At 40.6% G+C, this 26,134-nt stretch overlaps 1 protein-coding gene across 3 annotated transcripts in view; it reads right to left on the bottom strand.

Moving 5' to 3' along the window:
- Positions 1–26,134, bottom strand: part of tbc1d19 (TBC1 domain family, member 19) — a 140,673-nt gene that overhangs the window by 98,119 nt on the left and 16,420 nt on the right. For all 3 annotated transcript variants that reach the window (XM_043693561.2, XM_043693542.2, XM_043693551.2), the window contains exons 4-8: positions 24,967–25,042; positions 19,259–19,333; positions 19,087–19,150; positions 18,074–18,120; positions 2,436–2,546 (exon numbers count right to left, since the gene is read on the bottom strand). In XM_043693561.2, the coding sequence (XP_043549496.1) occupies positions 2,436–2,546; positions 18,074–18,120; positions 19,087–19,150; positions 19,259–19,333; positions 24,967–25,042 (373 nt within the window). The remainder of the gene's footprint in view (positions 1–2,435; positions 2,547–18,073; positions 18,121–19,086; positions 19,151–19,258; positions 19,334–24,966; positions 25,043–26,134) is intronic.

Here is a 26,134-nt window from a genome sequence, read left to right as displayed (position 1 = left end):
TGTAGGGTCTTTCAAGTTCATTAGCTGCTATTTTAGTGTGTTGTTGGGTTTGTGGGCTACCATGATGCCAAGGGGTCTGAGATGTCTTTGATGTAGGGGAGAGTGGCTAGGGTTTCTGGACGTGTTTGTCTGCTTGTTTGGGTTTGTTGCTGAGAAATCGGCAGACTGTGCTCATTGGGTAACCATTCTTTTTGAAAACACGATATAGGCGATTTTCCTCTGTTCTGCGTAGTTCCTCTGTGCTGCAGTGTGCGTTGAAATAATGTTCTGATGCAGCTTCGTTTGTGGGTGTTGGGATGATTTCTCAGCAACAAACCCAAACAAGCAGACAAAACACGTACAGAAACCCTAGCCACCTTCCCCTACATCAAAGACATCTCGGAAATGACTGCCAGACTACTCAGATCCCTTGGCATCATGGTAGCCCACAAATCCACCAACACACTAAAACAGCAGTTAATGAACTTGAAAGACCCCACACAGACAACAAGCAAAACTAATGTCATCTACAAAATACCGTGCAAGGACTGTAACAAACACTACATTGCTCAAACAGGCAGAAAACTAGCCACCAGGATACATGAACACCAACTAGCCACAAAAAGACATGACCCTCTCTCACTAGCATCATCACATATAGATGAGGAAGGACACCAGTTTGACTGGAACAACACATCCATCCTAGGACAAGCCAAACAAAGACACGCACAAGAATTCCTAGAAGCATGGCATTCCAATCAGAACTCTATCAACAAACACACTGAGTTAGACCCCATCTACCACCCCCTGAGAAAAGGAACAGGAAGTGACTTCACCACAGGAAATAACATCACCACAGGAAATGACATCACCAACCCAAAGAAACCCAAACATATAAATAGAAAGCAGGGATTTTCAGCATTGCTTCGCCTGAGGCCCACTGAAGATGTTACCTAGTAGAGTAATGAAACATCTGGAAATGAATCTTCCAGCTCAGCAAGCAAACCTACATCCAAAACCTCAGCCTGAGCTACAAATCTCCTCAAAACTCGTTAATTTTATAAATACAATGTGTTTAGTCAGGAAAAGTTAGCATTTTTACTTCTATCTGTGAAAAGCCTGATTTATAGTCACTGAAAATAACTTTAAAAATTGAACCATTTACTAGTTTCATGGATTACATTTGCATAGTTTACACTTTTTAGTAAACAAAACATTCTTTGAATAACAAAATCTTACAAAATTATACCTAGTGCCTCGAAACCTACGAAATGTAGACAATTTAAAGCATCTTCTCTAACAATCTTGTAATTTCAGCATGCGAGACCATGATCAGTTTTGAGAGGGGGACTTGATCCAGGTGAACTAAATCTTCAGTCAGGTTGAAAGATCAACAGAAAACTTATAAGTGTTTTCACATGTAACACAAATCCATCTGAAAGTCCACCTTTTTATTTGTTTTGTCAATTCAGCCCTGAATACTGCAATTTTATTAGCAGAAACAAATAGAATGTCTTACAATTGGCTTTTAAAATCTCCAAGTGAAACTGATTTTAAGGCCATTTACAATTCTGCCAGTCTATGTTTCCCTGAAGTCACAGTTGGTTTTTCTTGCTATCTTTGTGTTATCTGCAAAACATAATGGTGTCCTTACAGCCAATATGATTTATGTATTCCTTTAATAGCAATAACACAAACACTGACCCAGGAATAACCACTGTTTACATCACATGTCAAAATAATATTTATTTACCACAATTATGTTTGTAACCCTTTAACCACATCCTATTTATGCTACCTCTCAATCTCTTTACTATCATGTACTTCAGTTTAGCAACAAGCCTTTTGTGGAGCACGTTGTCAAATGCTTTTGGAAAATGCATATACAAAACATCCACAGAATTTACTTTGTCAATAAACTACTTCTTACTTAAAGAACTCAGCTAGTTTTTTTATAAAATGGTTAGCTGGTTTATCGCATTTTGAGGAGACTTATTACATTGGCAACCTGCTAGTCTTCATCTTTAAATTTCAAACTCAATAATATTCATAAAATTGAACAAAGCGCCTATTATTTCCTATCTTACCACCCACAACATATTCAAATGTGCAACAATAGGGTTTACTGCCCCTTGCATCATTGCTTTTTTTTCGAAATTCATGTTAATATAATATCAAATTATTACTAAAAGAGTATACACTGAACTGAATAAACAGACTTCATAAATACTGCAAATTTGTGGGCAGAGATGGAGATGAGGGATGAGATGGAAAGATAATGGCTTTTTACAAGACTTCGTGGCATAATGGTAATTTCTGCTTTTTTGAGTTTGAACAGTGGTGTGGCGTAACAAAATTGCCAGAAGAATATTTTTCAATTTTATTTTTATATTAACAACGAGAAGTTGCTGATTTGCTCAGCAAAATGCTTGCCTTCTCGGTAAAATCTTACCTACCAGCTCAGAAAGGTCTTTTACTGGCAAAGGAATGCTGATTAAGCCCCAGCTACTGCGCAGACCAGTTGGATCACCACCATCATAATTTGGATTCCGAAGATTAATTAGCACCTGAAAGGCCAATAACGAACCAGGGATGAAATCACAGCTTTACATATAATACATACTCTTTTGTTGCACTTATTTTCTTCCAACAAGTGCAAAATTGACCTAACTACAATTATTCAAGTTCCTGAAGGCTCCTGAGGCTTCAAATAATGACTTATAGGAAGATTGACTGCAGCAGAAATAATTATATTTTTCTTTCTTTGCCAAATAAGAATCATAGAATCTTAGAGTTGCCCATGCCATCCAATTTTCACAATTTAAACCAGTCCCATTTGCCTGTATTTGGTCCATATCTCTCCATACGTATCCCATCCATGTACCTGTCTAAAATTTCTTAAATGGTAAAATTGTACTCACTTCCACCACTACCTCTCGCAGCCCATTTCAGAGATTCATCACCCTCTATGTGAAAAAATTACCCCTCCACTCTCTTTTGTATCTCTTGCTGCTCACCTTTAACCTATGCCCTCTGGTTTTAGATTCCCCTACAATGGGGAAAGGTATCAGCTATCTGCCCTATCAATGCCTCTCAAGATTTTATATACCTCTATAAGATCACCTCTCAGTCTCCTACACTCCAGTGAGAAAAGTCCTGGCCAATCCAACCTCTCCTTATAACTCGCACCTTCCAGTCAAGGTAGCATCCGAGTAAATCTTTTCTCCACTCTTTCTAGTTTAAATAATATCCTTTCTATAGTAGGGCAAACAAAAATGCACGCAGAACTCCAAATGTGGCTTCATCAACATCTTGTACAGCTACAAGAAGACATCCCAAATCAATGCTCTAACCAATGAAAGCTAGCATGCCAAAAACCTTCTTTGCTGCCCTGTCTACTTGTGACTCCATTTACAAGGAGCTATGAACCTATACCTGTAGATATCTTTGTTCTATATCAATCTCTAGGGCCCTTCCATTGACTAGATAAGTCCTGCCCTGGTTTGCCTTGCCAAAATGCAACACTTTGCACTTATCTAAATTAAACTCCATCTGCCATTCCTCAGCCCACTGGCCCAGTTGCATCTCGCTGCATTCCCAGATAACCATCTTCACTGCCCACTATATCACCAATCTTGATGTCATCCGCAAACTTACTAACCATATCTCCTAAATTCTCATCACAACAATTTTATGAATGACAAGTAAGAGTGGACTCAGCACCAATCCCTGTGGCACACTGTTGGTCACAGGCCTCCAGTCTTAACAACAACCCTCTACAACCATCCTGTTTTCTACTGTCAAGCCAATTTTGTATCCAATTGGCTAGCTCTCCCTGGATCCCATGACAAATAACTTTAGTCAACAAACTACCATGCAGTACATTGTCAAAGACCTTCCTAAAGTCAATACAGGCAATGTCTACTGTACTGCCCTCATCTACCTCCTTGGTCACCCCTTCAAAAAACTCAATCAAATTCATGAGACACAATTTCCCACCGCAAAGTCATGATGACTATTGCAGTGAGTCCTGACCTCTCCAAATGCCTGTCGATCCTGTTTCTCAGAATCCCCTCAAACAACTTAGCCACCATGGACATCAGGCTCACCAGTCTGTAGTTCTCAGGTATTTCCCTTTGGGCTTCCTTAAAGAATGGCACAACATTAGCCACCCTCCAATCTTCACCCATGGCTATCGATGACACAAATATCTCTGCTAGGGGCCCAACAATTTGCTCCCTAGCCTCCCACAACATCCTGGGATACACTTCATCACGCCCCAGAGATTTATCTACTTTTACTCTTCTTAAACAAAAGTACAAATTTATGTTTTTTTTTAATAGTGCTTGGTCAACATGTTAAACAGATGCATGGTCAGGATAAAAAATGTTGATTCATTTATTGTATTCAGGAATGTATTAATACTAAGGAACACATATCTATCTGGCCATAGCAAAATAACTTTTCATAAAAGTAATCTCAAAAACAATTAACTGCACTACCTTCTTGAGAGATCTTGAACAACTTACTTTTTGAATTATTTTACCCTAAATACACACCATTCTATCACCTGAAGCTTGACTGTGGAGTCATTGAGCAATTGCACATTTAAAGAAAACAAAGTTTGTCTGGAGGCACAGAAATATCACATTGTACTTTCAAGTAATTCTCCTGGAACTGTATGCAAATCAGGTTGTACACATATGTAGGGTTATCATGTTGCACTTTCCAGTGATCACAGATACAGTTCCACTAGGGTTCAGAATTGTTCAACTCCTTTTAATACAATTGGTGAGTGTGTCCCTCAAATCAGGGCTGGGGAGAACAGAAAATATATTGGTCTGGAATTTGCAGTAGGAGAAAAAGAAACCCACCCTGACACAGAAGTGAACCTGCACAGTTACTGCCTTTGCTGTTCGAATTCATGTATTGCTGGACATTGGAGTGCGTCTGGGAAAATTAACAAACAGTGAAATTCACAACTAATCTAGGAGGAACCTGTTTGGGAGAGGTCACAGCACAGAAACAGGCAAGTGGATATTTTAAGCGTGGCCTTAAAGTAAGTCTGCAGTAGTGAGTAGAGAGGATTCTTTCTTGATTATATGTTTTATTGAAATATGTCTCTTAATTAAACTTAAAATATAAGTCATAAGTATTAATTTAACCTGGAGCAGTGATTTGTAGAGGAATAAGACAGTGCTATTTTCTGGATTTCTGGATTGAAAGAAGCAAAAATGGCCATTAGTAGAGTGATATGCTCTTCTTGTCGGATGTAGGAGTTTAGGGAGAGTTTACGGGTTACTGAGGGTTATACCTACAATAAATGCTGTTGGTTGCAAATCCTATCAGATCAAATGGATTGGTTGGAGAGGCAATGAGGAATTGACAACAGCAAGGGGATATGATGGATGGCAGTTATAGGAAGGGGGAAAAGTCGCAGATACAGTCAAATAGTTGGATTAACGCCAGGAAAACTAAGCAGTTAGTGCAGGACTCTTCTGTGGCTATCCCCATTTCAAACAAGTATGCTGTTTTGGAAAATGTAGGGAGTGATGGATTCTCAGGGGAACAAAGCACAAACAGCCTGGTTTCTGGTATTGAGACTGGCTCTAACGTAATGAGGGGTACGTCAGGTTCCAAGAAATCGATTGTGTTAGGGGACTCTCTAGTCCGGGTACAGACAGACGTTTCTGTGGTCAGCAGCAAAAGATCAGAATGGTGTGTTGCTTCCCTAGTGCCAGGATCAAGGATGTCTCAGAGAGGGTGCAGAATGTTCTCAAGGGGAAGAGGGGCAGCAGGAGGTCATTGTCCAAATGGGAACCAATGACATAGGAAGGGAAAAGATTGAGATCCTGAAAGGAGATTACAGAGAATTACGCAGGAATTTAAAAAGGAGGTCCTCAAGAATAGTAATATCTGGATCACTCCCGCTGCTACAAGATGGTGAGGCAGGAATAGGAGGATAGAGCAGATGAATGCATGGCTGAGGAGCTGGTGTATGGGAGAAGGATTCACATTTTTGGATCATTGGAAGCTGTTTTGGGGTAGACGTGACCTGTACAAGGAGGACGGATTGCACCCAAGTTGAAAGGGGACTAATAGGAGATTAGCTAGAGCCGTTCGGGAGGATTTAAACTTGTAATGGGGGGGGGGGGGGGGGACCAAGGGAGATAGTGAGGAAAGAGATCAATCTGAGACTGGTACAGCTGAGAACAAAGGAGTGAGACAGTCAGGGCAGGCAGGGACAAAGCAGAGAACAAGGTAGAGCTGATAAATTAAACTGCATTTATTTCAGGGATGGAAAGCTCAGAGATGGACAGGACTGGCAGCTTAAGGTTCCAGTATACAAATGCTACAGGAAGGACAAATGGGAGGCAAGAGAGGAGGGGGAGTGGCATATTTGATTAGGAATAGCATTACAGCTGTACTGAGGGAGCATATTCCCGAAATACATCCAGGGAAGTTACTTGGGTTGAATTAAGAAATAAGAAAGGGATGATCACCTTATTGGGATTGTATTATAGACACCCCCCCAATACTCAGAGGGAAATTGAGAAACAAACTTGTAAGGAGATCTCAGCTATATGTAAGAATAATAGGGTAGTTATGGTAGAGGATTTTAACTTTCCAAACATAGACTGGGACTGCCATGGTGCTAAGGGTTTAGATGGAGAGGAATTTGTTAATGTGTACAAGAAAATTTTCTGATTCAGTATGTGGATGTACCTACTAGAGAAGGTGCAAAACTTGACCGACTCTTGGGGAAACAAGGCAGGGCAGGTGACTGAAGTGTCAGTGGGAGAGTACTTTGGGGCCAGCGACCATAATTCTATCAGTTTTAAAATAGTGATGGATAAGGATAAACGAGATCTAAAAGTTGAAGTTCTAAATTGGAGAAAGGCTAATTTTGACAGTATTAAGCAAGAACTTTCAAAAGCTGATTGGGGGCAGAAGTTCGCAGGTAAAGTGATGGTTAGAAAATGGGAAGCCTTCAGAAATAAGATAATGAGAATCCAGAGAAAGTATATTCCTGTTAGGGAGAAAGGAAAGGCTAGTAGGTACAGGGAATGCTGGATGACTAAAGAAATTGAGGGATTGGTTAAGAAAAAGAAAGAAGCATACCTCAGGTACAGACATGATAGATCGAGTGAATCCTTAGAAGGGTATAAAGGCACTAGGAGTATACTTAAAAGGGAAATCAGGAGGGCAAAAAGGGGACATGAGATAGCTTTGGCAAATACAGTTAAGGAGAATCCAAAGGGTTTTTACAAATACATTAAGGACAAAAGGGTAACTAGGGAGAGAATAGGGCCCCTCAAAGATCAGCAAGGCGGCCTTTGTGTGGAGCCGCAGAAAATGGGGGAGATACTAAACGAGTAATTTGCAGCAGTATTTACTGTGGAAAAGGACATGAAAAATATAGAATGTAGGGAAATAGATGGTGACATCTTGAAAAATATCCATATTACAGAGGAGAAAGTGCTGGATGTCTTGAAATGCAAAAAGTAGATAAATCCCCAGGACCTGATCAGGTGTCCCCTGGAACTCTGTGGGAAGCTAGGGAAGCGATTGCTGGGCCCCTTGCTGAGATATTTGTATCATCGATAGTCACAGGTGAGATGGCAAAGACTGGAGGTTGGCTAACATGGTGCCACTGTTTAAGAAAGGTGGTAAGGACAAACCAGGGAATTATAGATCAGTGAGCATGATTTTGGTGGTGGGCAAGTTGTTGGAGGGAATCCTGAGGGACAGAATGTACATGGATTTGGAAAGACAAGGACTGATTAGGGATAGTCAACATGGCTTTGTGCATGGGAAATCATGTCTCACAAACTTGATTCAGTTTTTTGAGGTAGTAACAAAGAGGATTAATGAGGACAGAGCGATAGATGTGATCTATATGGACTTAAATAAGGCGTTCGACAAGGTTCCCCATGGGAGACTGATTAGCAAGGTTAAATCTCATGGAATACAGGGAGAACTAACCAATTGGATACAGAACTGGCTCAAAATAGAAGACAGAGGGCGGTGGTGGAGGGTTGTTTTTCAGACTGGAGGTCTGTGACCAGTGGCGTGCCACAAGCATCAGAGCTGGGTCCCCTACTTTTCATCATTTACATAAATGATTTGGATGTGAGCATAAGATGTATAGTTAGTAAATTTGCAGATGACACCAAAATTGGAGGTGTAGTGGACAGCGAAGAAGGTTACCTCAGATTACAACGGGATCTTGATCAGATGGGTCAATGGGCTGAGAAGTAGCAGATGGAATTTAACTTAGATAAATGCGAGGTGCTGCATTTTGGGAAAGCAAATCTTAGCAGGACTTAAAACACTTAATGGTAAGGTCCTAGGGAGTGTTGCTGAACAAAGAGACTTTGGAGTGCAGGTTCATAGCTCCTTGAAAGTGGAGTTGCAGGTAGATAGGATAGTAAAGAAGGCATTTGGTACGCTTTCCTTTATTGGTCAGAGTATTGAGAACAAGAGTTGGGAGGTCATGTTGCGGCTGTACAGGACATTGGTTAGGCCATCATAGAACATTGCGTGCAGTTCTGGTCTCCTATCGAAAAGGTGTTGCAAAACTTGAAAGAGTTCAGAAATGATTTACAAGGATGTTGCCAGGGTTGGAGGATTTGAGCTACGGGGAGAGGTTGAATAAGCTAAGGCTGTTTTGCCTAATGCGTCAGAGGCTGAGGGGGTGACCTCATAGAGGTTTATAAAATCATGAGGGGCATGGATAGGATAAATAAACAATTTTTTTCCCTGGGGTGGGGGAGTCCAAAACTAGAAGGCATAGGTTTAGGATGAGAGGGGAAAGATATAAAAGACACCTAAAGGGCAACCTTTTCAGGCAGAGGCTGGCATGTGTATGGAATGAGCTGCCAAAGGAAGTGATGGAGGCTAGTACAATTGCAACATTTAAAAGGCATATGGATGGGTATATGAATAGGAATGGTTTGGAGGAATATGGGCTGGGTGCTGGCAGGTGGGAGTAGATTGGGTTGGGATATCTGGTCGGCATGGACAGGTTGGACCAAAGGGTCTATTTCTGTGCTGTACATCTCTATAACTCGAATGATTGTGAAACTGTCAGCAATCGTCTTTCATCCTCTGAAACTGACTCCAGGAATTAACAGATTGTTCTGGAAATCCATAAATTGAGGTCAAGAGTTCCACTGCTTATCTTCTCTTACCACATTCAATTATTTGTGCCAAAACAAAAACTGGGGAGGACCCAAGGCAATTTGGTGTGCAAAAGAGAGAACACCCACGCAACCCACCCTCCCTCAACAGTTAAAATATTTGTAGACAGATCCTCTACAGTGAAAGATAGGCACCGAAAGACATGATCTGGTGCATACATGTATGTATGGAGAACCACAGAGGCTAACCCCTAACAGAGTTAGTGCTAAAGCTCTCCAATAGACTGAGCGCTCAGGCTGTCAAGCTAGTAGCTGTACCCTATGTGGTCAGCCACAGTGAAAAATGTTCCTTATCAGCAGACATATATTCAGACAGCATATTCAACAGATTTCCTGCCACTGTGGGAAGCTATTGGATTCATCTCAGCAGACAGGAAACCATTACCGTTTGTACTCCTACTCAAATTTATTCTCCAAACTGCTCAAGATCACGAATAAGACAGTATTAAGGTTAGAGCTCACCACTGAACTTCCCCAACAGAGAACACCATGTCATATGAATCGGCTAAGCAGGAGAACCATTGCAGCTCCCATTCTGGAACAAATAGATGTTGTTGCTATGTGATCCAAAACAAGATCAAAGATCTGGTATAGGCTCAGAGCAATGATGCCAACTTAAAGCCAGTATGGGAGGGAACAATCTCTGTCTCGTATAGCAGGTGGGAGGACAAGTTAAATATTGAGGACAAACTTGTTCTTAAAGATGGACAGTACGTGGTCCTGGTCCAGCACCGAATCAAGTGATTTATCAACATCACCGCGATATCTAGGGTCATCAAGGGACAGAAACTATGGCTGACAGAACTATGGCTGACAGATCATGCAGGTGGCCAGAAATAGAAGAAAACAAAAAAAATGCTAAAAATTGTATCATCTACGCCCAGAACAATCCTGACAAGTATACCGATAAAGGAGTGTTAAGGCATACTCGGCCAGTAACAGGGCAGTGGACTGACTTCCAAGTAGACTACGTCAGCTTCCTACCACCATGTAGAGGCAGAAAGTATATCGTGGACAAGTATAGCAAATAGTATGAGGCATTTCCCACTTCAATGAACATTACTACAGTTGCAGGAGACATCCTAATTCAACATGTTTTCACTAGATGGGATCAACACAGTATAGATTCAGTTGAGGGAACCCATTTTAATGCCCAAGTAACACGGGAAGTGATGAATATATTTAGTATCAGCCATATCACCTTCCACCCTCAATCCAGCAGGATTGTAGAAAGGATAAGTTGGACCCTCAAAGGGACGCTGTGAAAGATTATCCAGAAAACTACTCAACCTGGAACATGGTTTTTAGCCTTTGTCCTTATAAGAAACTCACCCTCCAGTTCAACTTGATTCAACTCCTTATTCTAAGAATTGCATACCTAATGAGAGGTATTGAACTCTTAATACGACTGGACTTGACAGAGCCTGAATTTGAAGCCCTCTGCCATACAAAAACTCAACAAGTTCTAATAGAAAATATACAGGATGCACACAAAGCAGCAGCCATCAGAATGGCAAAATGGCAAAAAGCAGAGCAAGGTGTACTTTGATGGAAAGGTGAACCCGGTAGAGGCAGCGGGTGAGGTTACAAATTTATCAGCCAGGAACGTTCCTGTTCCCCAGATATTCAAGTTTCCACTCGATGGTGGACAAGTCAGTATATCTGTGTACAGAATTTTGCTAGATACAGGAAAAACTGGGCAGTACCACATTAATCAATTAAAGGCCTACTGAGTCCAAAGCAACAGCCACTAACTCCACATGCTTCCAGGGCAATTGGAGAAGTGGACCCTAACCAAAGTCCTGATCCAGATCCTAAACCAGTCAATGACCCAATCCAAATTCCAACAATTCGGATAGCACCAGAGTTACTAATGGGTAGAAGCCTAATGAGTAGAAGCACCAGGTAAAGTTTGATCTTCCTAGATCAGGATAGGGGTGAAATAGCAACAGAAAGGCTGAACACAAGACTCTGTCAAGCAAGAAAGACAGTTTGATACAGGGGACAAAGCTTGGTGTAAGAATCACAGAAATCCCACATTGGTAAGAGACAGTCGACACTAAGTCAGGACCAGTGATGTATCAAATTTAGATAGGTGCAGAATAAGCATGTGGACGATATGAAAGCCACAAAATCACAAACAGTGCATGAGCAAAATGTACCCTGCCCCTCAGAACATTTAGAAATACGCTGGAATCTGTGGATTCATACATTCCATCAAGTGTTGTCCAGTGCTTTGAATCAGAGATGGACATGACGGAAGTAGCCACCTCGACGATGTAAGAAGAGACTGAAATTCTACTGAGGTGCTCCTAGCACAAGGGGTGACCTCCTATGCATTACACATCACACGAAACGGATGCTAAATCAGAAAAACCTGACCCAGTGTTAAAACAGCCCAGAAGGCGCCATGAGAAAGGACTGGCCTATGTCCATGGATTCAGAGGAGAGGGATATAATGATTGTAACAAGGTCAGCCAGATGAGTTCTCAGAATGGACCAGATTAACTGCCCAATCATGGAGCCCTAGCTGATATATAAGAAGACGGAGTGTCAGAGATGCTGACATTCTGGTACCTGACTCTGAATGAGGCAGTGCTAAAGTCAAGGACAGTTCATGTGTAAAGAAAGGGTGACTTGGTGACAGGCTACCGGCCTCTGTGGAGCTTTTTCACTGGCCTTACCAATTCAGGGCAGATGAGGCAAGGCTCGGTGCTCAGCAGCCCTTCAGTGAAAAGGATGGCGAGAGACAGAGTGCCCAGGAAAACATCCAATGAGATGCTCTCGCCCAGAGTTATGGTCAAGCCCTTTATAATGGTAGCAATTCCGAGTGTCTTTACATAACATGGTGCTGAGCATGTCCGTGGCTGTCATGGTCCTCCCGTCCACATGTCTGTCTGTCTGCCTGGCTAATTACCCACACACCCCCACCACCAGTGCCCCCCCAATTTTGGATTAACAAATGTTAGGCCTGTGATGAGGCCTGACACCAACACAATTGACTGACAAAAGGGTAAATTGGGAAAATTCGATCAAAGCAAAGTTTTGAGAAGAGGTGGCTGAGCACAAGCCAAGACCAGAATTAGAAAAAAGCACCATAGGGAAGGTGGGGAGGAATCTAAACAATTCCACATTGATCCCCTGATGTCAAACACCCCATTGGTGTACATTATTGACTAGATTCCTCAATCATCAGAAGTGCTATTTGGACAAGAGTACACATATCCTGGACTATATGTGGTTTGTCCCACCGGAGGAAAATGAACATGAGGATGGTGTTTTGTGGGTCTACTCGAACACACCTATCGAGCTAGGGCATAACAAGCAGAGGGTTGTGTATAGGAAAACAAACAGGCACTCCAATTATTGCTGACTGAGCACCAACACCACAATTAACTAGTGTTTTTCTGCAAACAAAAATACAGAAATGGGACATGGTCCTGACAAAAATCTAGGATTTGGGCAACTATGCTTCAGAAAGTTTATTGGGGAACCTATCTCCCATACAAAATTAGAAATGGGCTCAAACCGGACACATTTGTCTAAGGAATACCCAGGATCTCAAAATGGGGTTTTAAAACACACAAGAAAAGCCCTGTACTCCAACATACACCACAAATTCGTACAGATGGTGATAGATATATCCAGTATCCAGTTGCCAGAGTGGTGCCCTTCCTGACTTCAGAAATTATAATTGTATTTGACCCACTGGCTATTAGAATGAAAAATAGGAATTGACACGGGGGAGGCCAGATCCAACTCAGAGGGAAGAAGTAAAAGCAACATGCTGAATGATTTGGCAACAGCTAACGATACAGGAGCAGAAGTCAATACTTTCAATAATCTCAGATTTTTAACCCTGCAATTTAAACAAATCTTGGATAAAATTAATCTAGACAGTTGGCAACATGCCAAAGTGGAATTAAAGAAAAATCAAGCAGACTAATACCTGGTAATGCTACTAGAAGAGAAATCCAGGACCATAAATGAGAACATCAGGGGAAAGGTGACAATGACAGTAGGCAACAGTAGGCTGTACAGCATCCATAGGCAGTGGATGATCGAACAGTTGAGGGAGAACCATGATCAGGCTAAACAAGGACAGGTCCCGTCTTGAATCAGTGACGGGTAGATACGGCACTTGTTCCACAGAAGAGACATACCAATATTTTACATTATCAATTATGGAAACTGATCAAAGTCTGGTTTAGAGATTATTGTAAAGAGACCTCAGGAAAAATCATGGGAATGGTACTGTGGTTGCCGATCATAAAATTGAATCAAATGGGTTCCAAATCTTCGAGGTGGAAAATGTCAGCATTATCCAATAGGGAGTGAGTATGATTAGAATATGACGGCACCCTTCTGCACACTGTTGAGAATGAGGGAAGGCTCATAGGTACCACTCTGTGTAAATGACTGCAGAAAGTATTCTATGCTCCTATCCCATACATTCAAGTGAACATGTCTTGTGGGGGTTTTGGACAAATGCCATTCTGAGTTGTCCTGTACAGATCTAGTTAAAAATCACACAACACCAGGTTATAGTCCAACAGGTTTATTCGGAAGCACTAACTTTCGAAGCGCTGATCCTTCATCAGGTGGTTGTGGAGAATAAGATCGTAAGACACAGAATTTATAGCAAATGTTTACAGTGTGATGTAACTGAAATTATATATCGAAAAAGACCTGGATTGTTTGTTAAGTCTCAACAAGTCTCTCAGCTTTTAGAATGACCATGTTGGTTTCAGTTCTTTCATATGTAAACCGCAAAACTTTCTTTTAAAAGTTACATTCTCAAGTGAACTTTAACAATTGGTGTCATATCAGCCCACATAATGTATTGAAAATGTGAGTTTCCCTGTGAGGCTGTCTGTGTCACATACCACACAACCTTGTCACGGTAAATGCTGCAAGACATGTCAGAATGTTGACACGGATACCACCGTTACGCGTGGGGCCACCTCCCACCATGTACATGGCAGGTACTCATGTGACTCAGCCAATGTTGTCTATCTCATACGCTGCAAGCAAGGATGCCCTGAGGCATGGTACATTGGCAAGATCAAGCAGAGGGTTACGGCAATGGATGAATGGACACCGCATAACAATTAACAGACAGGAGTGTTCCCTCCCAGTCAGAGAACACTTCAGCAGTCCAGGTCATTCGACCTCAGACCTTCAGGTGACTGTTCTCCAAGGTGGACTTCAGGACAGGCAACAATGAAAAGTGGCTGAGCAGAGGCTGATAGCCAAGTTCAGTACTCATAAGGATGGCCTCTACCGGGATCTTGGGTTCATGTCACATTACAGGTGATCCCAGTGCAACACACACACACAAACACACACACACACCCCTCCACTCTCCATCCCCACAACCCTCACACACCCGCATAAATTTGTGAGGTGAATCTGTACTCGCAGAATCACATTTTACTTTGCTCAAAAACTGCATGAATCCATGTAAGATTCTGTCAGTCTGCTTTTTAGATTAGAATCAGTCTGACCATTGTGGCACAGACAGCTTCACAGGGAAACTCACACCTTCAATACATTATCTGGGCTGACATGACAACAATTGTTAAAGTTCACTTGAGAATTTAATTTTTTTTTAAAAGGTTTTGCGATTTACGTATGAAAGAACTGAAACCAATATGGTCATTCTAAAAGATGAGAGACTTAACAAATAATCCAGGTCTTTTTCAATATAAAATTTCTGTTACATCACACTGTAAACATTTGTTACAAATTCTGTGCCATACAATCCTATTCTCCACAACCACCTGATGAAAGCTAGTACTTCCAAATAAACCTGTTAGACTATAATCTGGTGTTGCGTGATTTTTAACTTTGTACACACCAGTCCAAAACTGGCGTCTCCAAATCATGTACAGATCTAGAGAGCTTAAACACAGGCATCACTCAGGCAGCTTAGAATGGGGAGGGAGAATACTGCATCACAATATCTCTAAAGCACTACCAGTACCGGACCTTCACATACAGTCATAGAGATGTACAGCACAGAAATAGACCCTTTTGTCCAACTCATCCATGCCGACCAGATATCCTAATCTAATCTTGTCCCATTTGCCAGCACTTGGCCCATATCCCTCTAAACCCTTCCAATTCATATACCTGTCCAGATGCTTTTTAAATGTTGTAATTGTATCTGCCTCCACCACTTCCTCTGACAACTCATTCTATACACACACCACCCTCTATATGAAAACGTTTCCCCTTAGGGCCCTTTTAATTTTTCCCCTCTCACCCTAAACCTACACCCTCTGGTTCTGTACTCCCCCCACTCCAGGAAAAAGATCTTGTCTCATGATTTTATAAACCTCCATAAGGTCACCCCTCAGTTTATGATGCTCCAGGGAAAATAGCCCCAGCCTATTCAGCCTCTCCCTGTAGCTCAAATCCTCCAAACCTGGCAACATCCTTGGAAATCTTTTCTGAACCTTTTCAAGTTTCACAACATCCTTCCAATAGGAGGGAGACCAGAATTGCTCACAATATTCCAAAACTGGCCTAACCAATGTCCTGTACAACTGCAATATTACCTCTCAACTCCTATAGTCAGTACTCTGACTAATAAAGGAAGACATACCAAACACCTTCTTCACTATCCAACGTACCTGTGACTCCACTTTCAAGGAACTATGAACTTACACTCAAGGTCTTTTTGTTCAGCAACACTCCCTAGACCTTACCATTAAATGTATAAGTCCTGCCCTGTTTTGCCTTTCCAAAATGTAACATCTCACATATATCTAAATTAAACTCCATCTGCCACTCCTCAGTCCATTGGCCTATCTGATCAAGATCCCGTTGTACTCTGACGTAATCTTCTTTGTTGTCAACTACACCTCCAATTTTGATGTAATCTGCAAACATGTAATATACAAAACACTATCTTTTGTATAAGGCTACACATACCAGCCAGGACAGTCTAATTGAGCTCACAGACATTCACAGGAGCAAGGAGATCTTTGTCGATGTCAGTAACGACTTCCGACAAACTTATGGGGATCATTGAGAGAAGTATGACACTGGCATTTAAAATCAACTAAAAAATTACAGCAGGTTCAGACACAATTAGCAAATGCACATAACGATTTTGTCACTGTCATTCAGCAGACAGAGCAAATTCAAAAGGGTATCAAGGATATCACAATGACTTATTTTGATGATCTCTGGGACTGGGGCTCAAACATGCAGATACACCTATGGGTGCATCTCCTATTACATGTGGCTATGTTGCTCATCCTGTTTACTTTGATCCATCTCACCATCCTCACTGGAGAAAGGAACTCATCCAGAAACTAACTAACTATATTCCTACAGCAGGAACTAAGAAATTAATGAACCTGAATTGCATCATGAAAGGACTATTTGAATTGCTGTGCAGTATGAATTTTATTCAATCAATTGCTGCTAATCATCAGAGGCTTGAAGGTAAGCTAGTGAGTAGCTAATTCTCACTTATGTATTAAGTTATTTCATTATAGTACTATTAAACTTATTGATGTGTGTAAGAAAGATAGCTAATAATAACCAACATACCAACTATGTACAATGGGGAGCGCAGATACGCAGGGAGTTACACTGTCCATCTGAGACTTAGTACATTCCTGCACGATAGTCTGAGCCCATGATCTCATTTGCTCGAGAAGATTCAAAGGATTAACAACAGGGACTGTGGTCAAGCTATCACAGGCCCAAAATCATACATTCTAAATTGACCCAGTCAGAGAAAGCAGGCCTTACAGAAATTTGGCCCAACTAAATTGAACAGCAGCCAGGAGCTATTGGTTACAGAGAATAATAGAAACTAAGGCAAGGAAGTTACAAAGGTACAGGGAAACCAATTACAACCAGCCCAAGAACTGTATGCTGGAGAAGTGTTGATCAGACAGCCTGACATCTTGAGTGCCTGATATGTGCACTTTACAGCTCTTGGCGTAACAACAGTGAAGGGTGTTGGCATAACTCCATTGGATGATTTTAACCCAGTTTATGATCCATTGGCCAAAGGTCACAAAACTTTCCTGAAGATCTGGGGTAAGAGGGGCATACAAACACACAACTGGGAATCACCCAATCAGCGAAGATTCTATGAAGACTTGTTGAATGCAGAAGACCCAAGAAGATCCAGGAGAAGATCCACCCTGACCTGCAAGATCCACCTTTATGGAAGTTAACCAGCTCTACTTCGGACAGGAAGGAGATTGCAGCGACGTTCGAACACATCGATCATAGCAGGTAATATTCTTTCTGAGATGGACAAAGCTAGATAGAGAGTAAATATTGTCGGAATTTGGGAAATGCTCACACAGTGTTTTTAAGAAGAAATAGTTTGTTAATAAAATTGAGTTGAACCACAAATCAAATTCTATGTCAGTTTACTCAAGTCCTCTTGTCATTAAGATGGACAAAGTGTTTTTAGTACATCAACTCTCATTGTTTGGTCTACACCTGTGTCCTCATTGTCATGATGTCACAGGCAATAGCACTGCATGTGCAGAGTGTGCATCCTCACGAAAACTGGTAAATTTCCAACCATTCTAACTGCACTCTTTCTGGACAGTTAGGAGTGTTGTAGATTTTCAGCATAAGAGTACTGCATGCATATTTTCTACATATTCAACACCACAGTTGGCTAACAATTTTCACAAGGATATATCAAAAAGCATATAACAAAATTGCAATCCTGATAACAACGTTTGTTTACTTTCAGTGCTTCATGCCTATGTTATTTTCTAAGATTTTAGAGTAAAATATCAAAAAAGCTATGATGCAGAAATTAAAGATATCACACTCGAAATAACGGTCAATGATTGTGATTTTAAAAATTGCGGATAGTCGTCAGATCAGATAGGAAAGCTTACCTCTAGAAAATCTTTAGGGGCATAGACTGGTCGGAAATGGCTCAAATCTAGAAAAATATGATGCACAAAAATTTTGATCCAGTATTTCAATATGTAGCAGACAAAGAAAACAACAGCTACTGACAATGTCCAGTCACAGCTAATCAATTAATTGGAGAAAGTTAAAGCATCAGAACACTCCTCTAAATAAGAGATAACAGTATGAGTAATTCACTTAAAGAGCAGTTTTTAAATTGTTTCCTGCTGCTATGGCCATCTTTGTATAATTGCTCTATAAGCAACTTTGATAGTTTGTTTGCATACAACATACAGCACTTAAAGAGACTAATTCCATTTGCATCACCCATATAGAACTTAACACATACTTGTGGCATCTTGTGGCAAATGTAATGAGTTTGTTCCAAATCCAACGATATTGTCCTAATCGCTGGGGTGGAAATCAAGTCTGAAACATTTTTTCTTTATTTTTGTCAGTTTTTACCTGAAAGGATATCAGTACTGGGTGAATGGAACATTTTACACTTGACGAGCATAGTGTCAGCTTCAAGCCCAGGACAGATACAGCATGGTTTGATACAGAAGGAAACTCCAACCACTTTAATAAAATAAAAAATGCCTTACACACAACCTTCGAAAAAAATTCCTTATCGATATCGTTATATTTTTCATACCAATCACTGGAACCACATTAGATACAACTTTGCACTGCCAGTTATGTTAGACTGGTTCTGAATGTATACTTGAAGATGAATACTAATTTTTCCAGTGGGCATCCCCAAGATTCAACATTTTGCAACATATTTAAAATGTCAAGAGATCAATGAAAATTAAAATTCAAAGTAAATCATGTAAAATTTATCCATTGAGCAGAAGTAGATAAAATAGAAATAGATAAAAATATCTAGAGACACATTTGTCAATTTGGAACATAGCAGAATGTCAGGTGACACAGTCTCTATGTCACAACAAGTCTTTAAATACTGCACGTCATTCAAATATTTATTACTGTATACCTGGTTCATCAGTCCCCATCTCATTCCATTTGTTTAAAAGCTCCTTCTGTTCATCTGCTGACCTCTGTACACAGGAAGGACATATAATGAATAAGCTATTATTCAAATGCTTCAATCTTTGTTTTGGTAAACAATTTATTTTAAAGACTAAAACAATCTAGTTTTTCTGCACCTTTTTTGCTAAAGGAATACCCAGCTCTGCACACATGCTGTTTAAACTTTTCAGAACACGTTTTTCCCAGTTCACCTGCAAAACAGTGTATTAAGACTTCAGAAGACATGCGCATGAACATTATAGAGCAAAACTTGCATACAAATACACTACACTAAGCTTTATGAAGCCCTATAAATATTTTGTTTTTTAAAATGCATTAATGCCAAAAGTACCTTTTGTATTAAAAGCAAATCTACGATGTCTGACGGCATGCAACTTCAAGAAAAAAACAAAAGCTATATATATAGTATGATTCTATTATTAATAAGAATAATGGCTGAACTGAAACAAAAACAGAATTTGCTGAGAAAATTCAGCAGGTCTGGCAGCATCTATGGAGAGGAAGCAGAGTTAAAGTTTTGGATACAGTGATCCTTCTTCAGAACCAGTTGTAACCAGGAAAAGTTGGTATATGTGCTGAAGTTGGGTAGGAGGAAGGGGAGGAGTAAACAGTGGATAGAGATGAAGCGCAGAGAAAGATAACAACAGTTGGTCAAAGAAATGGGTAAAGATCAGCCTGAGGGAATCAACAGTGCTTACTGGGACCAGTAGTAGCTAAGAATTAAATGGTTCTGGTGGCAGCCCATGTGATGATAAAACCTGATGCATAGAGGTTGGTGATAAGGACATTGGAGAAGGTGCTCAGGTCCTAAAATTACTGAATTCGATTTTGAGTTCCAAAGGCTTCACAGTCCCAAGTGGAAAATGAGTTGCTGTTCTTCCATCTGCTGAGCTTCACTGAAGAACTGCAGCAAGCCTCAGACAAAGATGTTGGCCAGGGTACATAGTGATAAATTGAAGTGGCAGACAACAGAAAGCTTAGGATCATTTTTGTGGGAGAACGTAGGAATTCTGCAAAGTGACAGCCAAGTCTGCACCATGTCTCCTCAGTGGAGAAGAAACCACATTGTCAGCAGTGAATACAGAAGATTACAATGAGAGACATGCAGAAAAGTCATTGCTTCACCTGGAAGATGTGTTCGGGGTCTTGGATAGTGAGGAGGGAGGAAGTAAACAGGCAGGTGTTATGCCTTGTGCAATTACATGGGAAGGTATCATGGGAGAGTGGGGAGATGTTGGGAGTGGAAAAGGAGTGGACCAGAGACTGTCCCACAGTGAGCAGTCCCTGTGGAAGGCTGGTAAGGGAAGGGTCTATTGGTGGCATACCACTGTATGTAACAGAAACGGTGGCTAATGATTCTTTGGACATGGAAGTTGGTGAATCCTATTGCTGTTGTGGGAGAGAAGAGAAATGTTGAGACCTGAAGTGCAGGAGATAGGTTGAACACAGCTGAGGGCCCTGTCAACAATGGTGGTGGCAAATCCTCAGTTGAGGAAGAAGGTGGGCATTTCAGAGGCCAGATTTTAGAAGCTGGCATTATTGGATCAGATGAAACTGGGAGAATGGAATAGAGTCTTTATAGGAAGCAGGGTATGAGAATGTATCATCAAGGTAACTGTGGGAGTCTGTGGGTTTGTAGTGGAAATTGTCCATTTTCAAAAGTGAGAGAGTTCCAGAGGTTACCATAGAAACACAGTCCACATTTGAAGTTATGAATAGGACATTCATTCACTGGACATAACAGTGAGGCAAAGATATTAAAGGATGTAAGTTAAAGGCGGACATGAACAGTTAAGTTTCAGATTAGCCATGATCTCACTGCATAATGGAACAAACTCAAGGGCTAAATGGTCTACACCTACACTACGTTGCTATGTAAATTACAGCATCAAGTACAAAAATAAGAAAGTCAAGGCAATTTACTGGTTTACCAGGCCAATATCAGAGGTGAAGTAGTTCAGTTCTGTGGAGAAACTGGGATTGTTATCCATAGAACATAGAAAGCTCTTGTGAAACCTAACAGTGATACTCAAATTTATGAGGGGACTTTATACACCAAATAAGCAGAAACTACTTTCTTGGACAAGTCAATCAGTAACTGGAGGTCACAGATTAAAGCTATTGACAGAAGAACTAGAGTGTCAATGAGGTTAAATATGCTCCCAGGGGGTTGTTAAGATCTGGAAGACATATATTAAAGTTTGGTGCAATCATGTTCTCCAAAAACCTTTACAAGTTCATTGGAAATGGACTTGTGCAGGACTTATTTTCACATTTAAAGGGAAAAATGCTGTGACATAGGGTAAAATTGGACATCATTTTAAAATTATTTTCTGGGATGTGAGCATCGCTGGCTAGATCAGCATTATTCCTATTCCCTAGCTGCTCTAACAAAGTGATGGTGAGCCACTTTCTTCAACTGTTGCAGTCCATGTATTGAAGGCATACCTACATTGTTGTTAGGAAGGAAATTTCAGGTTTTAACCAGCAACAGTGAAGCAACAAAGAAATAGTTCCAAGTTAGGGTGGTGGGTGGTTTGAATGGGAGTTTCCGGGTGGTGATGTTCCCATGCATCTGCTGCCCTTCTCCTTCTAGGTGATACAGGTTACATGTTTGGAAAGGGTTGTTAAAGGAGTGGGGAGTTGCTGTAATGCATATTGTTGGTGGCATACACTGTTGGTGTTGTGCATCAATGTTGAATGTGGTGGTATCAATCAGTCCTGATCAGTGTCAAGATTCTTGAATATTATTGGCGTTGTGCAAAACAGCCTTCCATCCATTGACTCCATCTATAGCTCCTGCTGCCTCAGGAAAGCAATCACCATAACCACAGACCCTTTCCACCCCTGTTATACTCTCTTCAAAGCTCTTCCACCCAGAAGATATAAAAGATTGAATACACATACAAACAGATTCAGGAACAGCTTCAGCTCCACTGTTAAATTGGCATTTGAACGAAGCTCTCAAACGTTAACTTTAATCTCTCTCTCTGCACCTTCTCTGTGGCTGTAATACTGTATTTTGCATTTTGTTCTACTACTCTGATGCACTTTGTATGGTACGATCTGCCTGTGTAGCATGTAAATCAAGTATCTCAGTACATGTGACAACAATAAATCAAACTCAAACTCATCCAATCAAGTGAAAAGTTTATCTGATGATTGTACCTGTGCCTGTAGATGGTGCAGGTTTTGGGGAGTCAAGAGACGAGTTGTCACCAAAACTTTCCCAGTCTCCAAACTGTTCTTGTAGCTACAGTATTTGCAAGGCTGGACCAGTTAGATTTATGATCAATGGTACTCCACCAAGATGTTGGTAGTGAGAGATTCACTAACAGCAATTGCACCAAATGTCAACAGGAGATGTGTAGATCTCTCTCTTTGGAGATTGTCATTGACTGGCGACATTATTGACCTGACTTGTTACATATCAGTCCAAGCCTGACTGTTGTTCAAATCAAGCTGCATGAGGACATGGACTACTTCAGTATTTGAGTCATATAAACCACTGAACATTGTGCAATCATCAGAGAACTTTCCTATATCTGACCTTATATGGAGAGGAGGATTACAGGTGGAATAGTTGAAAATGGTTGTGCGTAGGACATTACCTTAAGGAACTCTTGCAGTGGTGTCCAGCAACTGAGATAACTGACTTTCAACAACCACAACAATCACCCTTTGTAACTGGCTCCAATTGGCGGAGAAGTTTTCCCCGGTTGCTACTGATCCATTTATGCTAAGGTTCCCTGGTGCCGGAGTCAAGTCAAATGCTGCCTTAAATCCAGGTCAATCATTCTCACATCACTTCAAGTGTAGCTCTTTTATCATTTAGACCAGTGCAATAATAAGCTGAAAGGTTTGATCGAAAACAAACTGAGTGTCAGTGAACAGGTTATTGCTAAGTAAGCTCCACCTGATTCTACTGACAATGACATCTTCCATTACCTTGCTGATGGTTGAGTAGAGGGATGGGTTATAATTGGTCAGGTTGGATTTGCCCTGCAATTCGTGGACAAGTCATACCTGGGAAACTGTCCACATTCCTCCACATTGTAGCTGCACTGAAACAGCTTAGTGATGGGTGCTGCTAGCTCTGGAGCACAGGTCTTCAGTACTATTGCTGGAATATTGTCAGGGTTCACAGCCTTCACAGTATTTGGTGCCTTCGCTGTTTCTTGGTATCATGTGGACAAAATTAGAATAATTTAAGATTGGCATTTGAAACTCTGTGGATCTCACAAAGAGGCTGTGATAAATTATCTACTTGACACTTCAGACAGAGGCTTTCAGGCTGCATATGCTATATCTATGCCATTTACATTAATGTGCTGGGCTAGTCCTTTATTGAGCATAGGATTGAGGATGTTGGTGGAGCCTTTGTCTCCACTTAGTGTTTAGTTATCCACTAGCATTCATGGCTGTGGCAGAACTGCAGAACTTAGATCCATTCCGTCGACCATGGGATGCTTAGCTCCATCTACTGCATGTTGCTTTTGCTGTTTGGCATACAAGTAGTCCTATATGTAGCTTCACCAAGTTGACACCTCATTTTTAGCTACGCCAGTGTTGCTCCTGGCATACCTTCCTGCACTCCTCATTGAGCCAGAGTTGATTGCCAGATTTATAGTAATGAAGTGGCAGATATTCTGCATCAAGAAATTAGATTGTGGTTGAATATTTCTTCTGTTTCTGATGGCCAGCACTGCATTATGGATGTTCACTTTTGAGTTGCTAGATCTGTTCAAACTCCATCCTATTTAGCAGGTAGTACTGCCACAAAGCTGACATTGGCAGAACAGGCAAATTACCTCTATCTAAATCATGGAACCCCTGCAGTGCAGATTGAAGCTATTCAGCCCATTGAGTCTGCACCAACCCTCCGAACAGCATCTCACTCTATCCTCAGAAACCGACACTTACTGTGGTTACCCAAGCTAGCCTGTATGTCCCTGGATGCTATGGGGCACTTTAGCATGGTCAATCCATCCAGCTTGGCCAGTTCAACACTGCATCAATGCCTCAGAATCAGAGGTGATTTTTGTGCTCAAGTCCTGAAAGGTAACTGAAACCCAAAACCTAACAGGAAGCTTTGCTACCAATGTGCCATAGCTGACCCCTCAGAGACATTATATGGCATACAGAAAGCACAGACAACAGGGAATATGCTTCAGGTACAATCTTCGAACTGTGGGAGGAAACTGTAGCACCCACATAGACCAAGAAGAATGTGCAAACCACACAGACAGTTGCCCAACACTTGAATTGAACCTGGTGCTGTGAAGCAGCAATGCTAAACACTGAGCTGCCCCTAAAGCTGTAAAATTCTTTGATTCTAAACTAGGTCTGAGTTATTCTTATTTTTGATTCATATATTTTTCAAAATGGTCTTTCATTTATCTTCTTCTCTGCCTTCAGCAGTATCAAGCTTGGTATTTTCTTGAGTAATAAACTTTTATTTAAACGTTATCAACTTATCAACTTATAGAAAAGGTCACAAGAAGAAAACCTTTCTTTATTACAAACTATACTAAATTTATGGGGAATAAATATATTTTCTCATATGTTGAATTTCAATACATTTCAATACTGTATAACAATGCAGAAGTGCAGATCTTTAAGTGTACTGTAGTGAAAAGGATGTTCAGGTAGACCATCATAGAAGGCATGTTTTCTTGAAAGTATGCCAATATCTAAATGAGTAGCTTAGAAAATGCTCACAATTTCAAAGACCCAAACCCAATTAATTTCTGCAGTACAGCAAAACCTAAAACATAGCTGTTACATTACACCAATTGTACTCAACTACCTTGTCTCTACCAACCTGTGCACGTCTCAAGTACATCAAACTCTCCTTAGTGTGCTCAGGTGGAGCAGCTGGATGACCAGGGTGGGGTAGGCTGCACAAGAAAAACATTTATAATTAGAACCAGAATCAGTCTCATTGATTAAAGCAATACAACAAAACAACTCCTGAAAGCCTCAGAAATTATAAACAAAATTAAAATTTAAAAATGTTAAATGGAGACAACTCTGAAGAACACTACTACAAGTCGATGTTTTATTGTAATGTCACCCTATGCTACACCATATTTAATCCCACTAGTCAGCATGTTGCAAAATTCCCATTTCAGTCAACCAGTCAAAGGAAAGGTGTCTCCAAACATCTAAGTTGAAGAAAGTAGCAATGAATAAAACAAAAAATACTGTTTTGGCCTTGATTCTTTGTGATTCGTTCAACTGCTACATTGCCAGCTGCACTGAAATTACACTGTGCCTAAGTTCAACAAAGAAAATAACTTAAGTGGATAGAAGAATTAATGAAAAGTGAAAATTCAAATTATATTATTGTAAATTATTTCTCAAACTGTTTCAGCATTAGGGTGCAAGTGAACAAAATTTGCAAAGAATAGTCAATGGTAAAAAATATCATATCGAGAAAAATGGCATAATTAAAAAAAGACCAAAAGTTCAAAACTAATAATGGAAGCTTGCCTAACTCTATTCTTCAAATGGTCTCAAATCCTTGATACGCCACAGGAATAATGTCTGTACTGACTCTGGGAAACTACATACTTAGGATGCACATCAAATTATAACCATGATGTTGCAGATGGGTGATGCTGAATACATTTTTCTGTACCTATATTTCAAAGCCCAACAAACTGCACCATTACACTAGCTTGTTTCGACTGAAGGTTGTATCCATCCTCTAATTCCAACTTTATGCTCTACATAGTTTAGTGGGATGATTGAATCGGATTATGTGTGAAGTTACATGAAAAATAGAGATCCGTCAGAGTAAGTAATCTTTCTTTTACATTAAGCATCTTTCCCACAGTGTAGGAGCAGAACCTACAAAAATAAAATTTGTGTGCTGGAGGTAATTTCAGATAACCTGTAACACCAATTACCAGAACAGATGTGCCAAAGTCAATATCTCTTGCGATTGTCTGCTGTAAAGAGTAATGCTAGGTAAATACATTATGATA

Source organism: Chiloscyllium plagiosum, unplaced genomic scaffold (genome assembly GCF_037043375.1).
Source record: "Chiloscyllium plagiosum isolate Xiang-an unplaced genomic scaffold, Cpla_swu_hap1 HiC_scaffold_1, whole genome shotgun sequence".
In the NCBI taxonomy this organism is placed as follows: domain Eukaryota; kingdom Metazoa; phylum Chordata; class Chondrichthyes; order Orectolobiformes; family Hemiscylliidae; genus Chiloscyllium; species Chiloscyllium plagiosum.
Note: the sequence above shows the minus strand (reverse complement) of the source record. Positions and strands in the feature narration are given on the sequence as shown.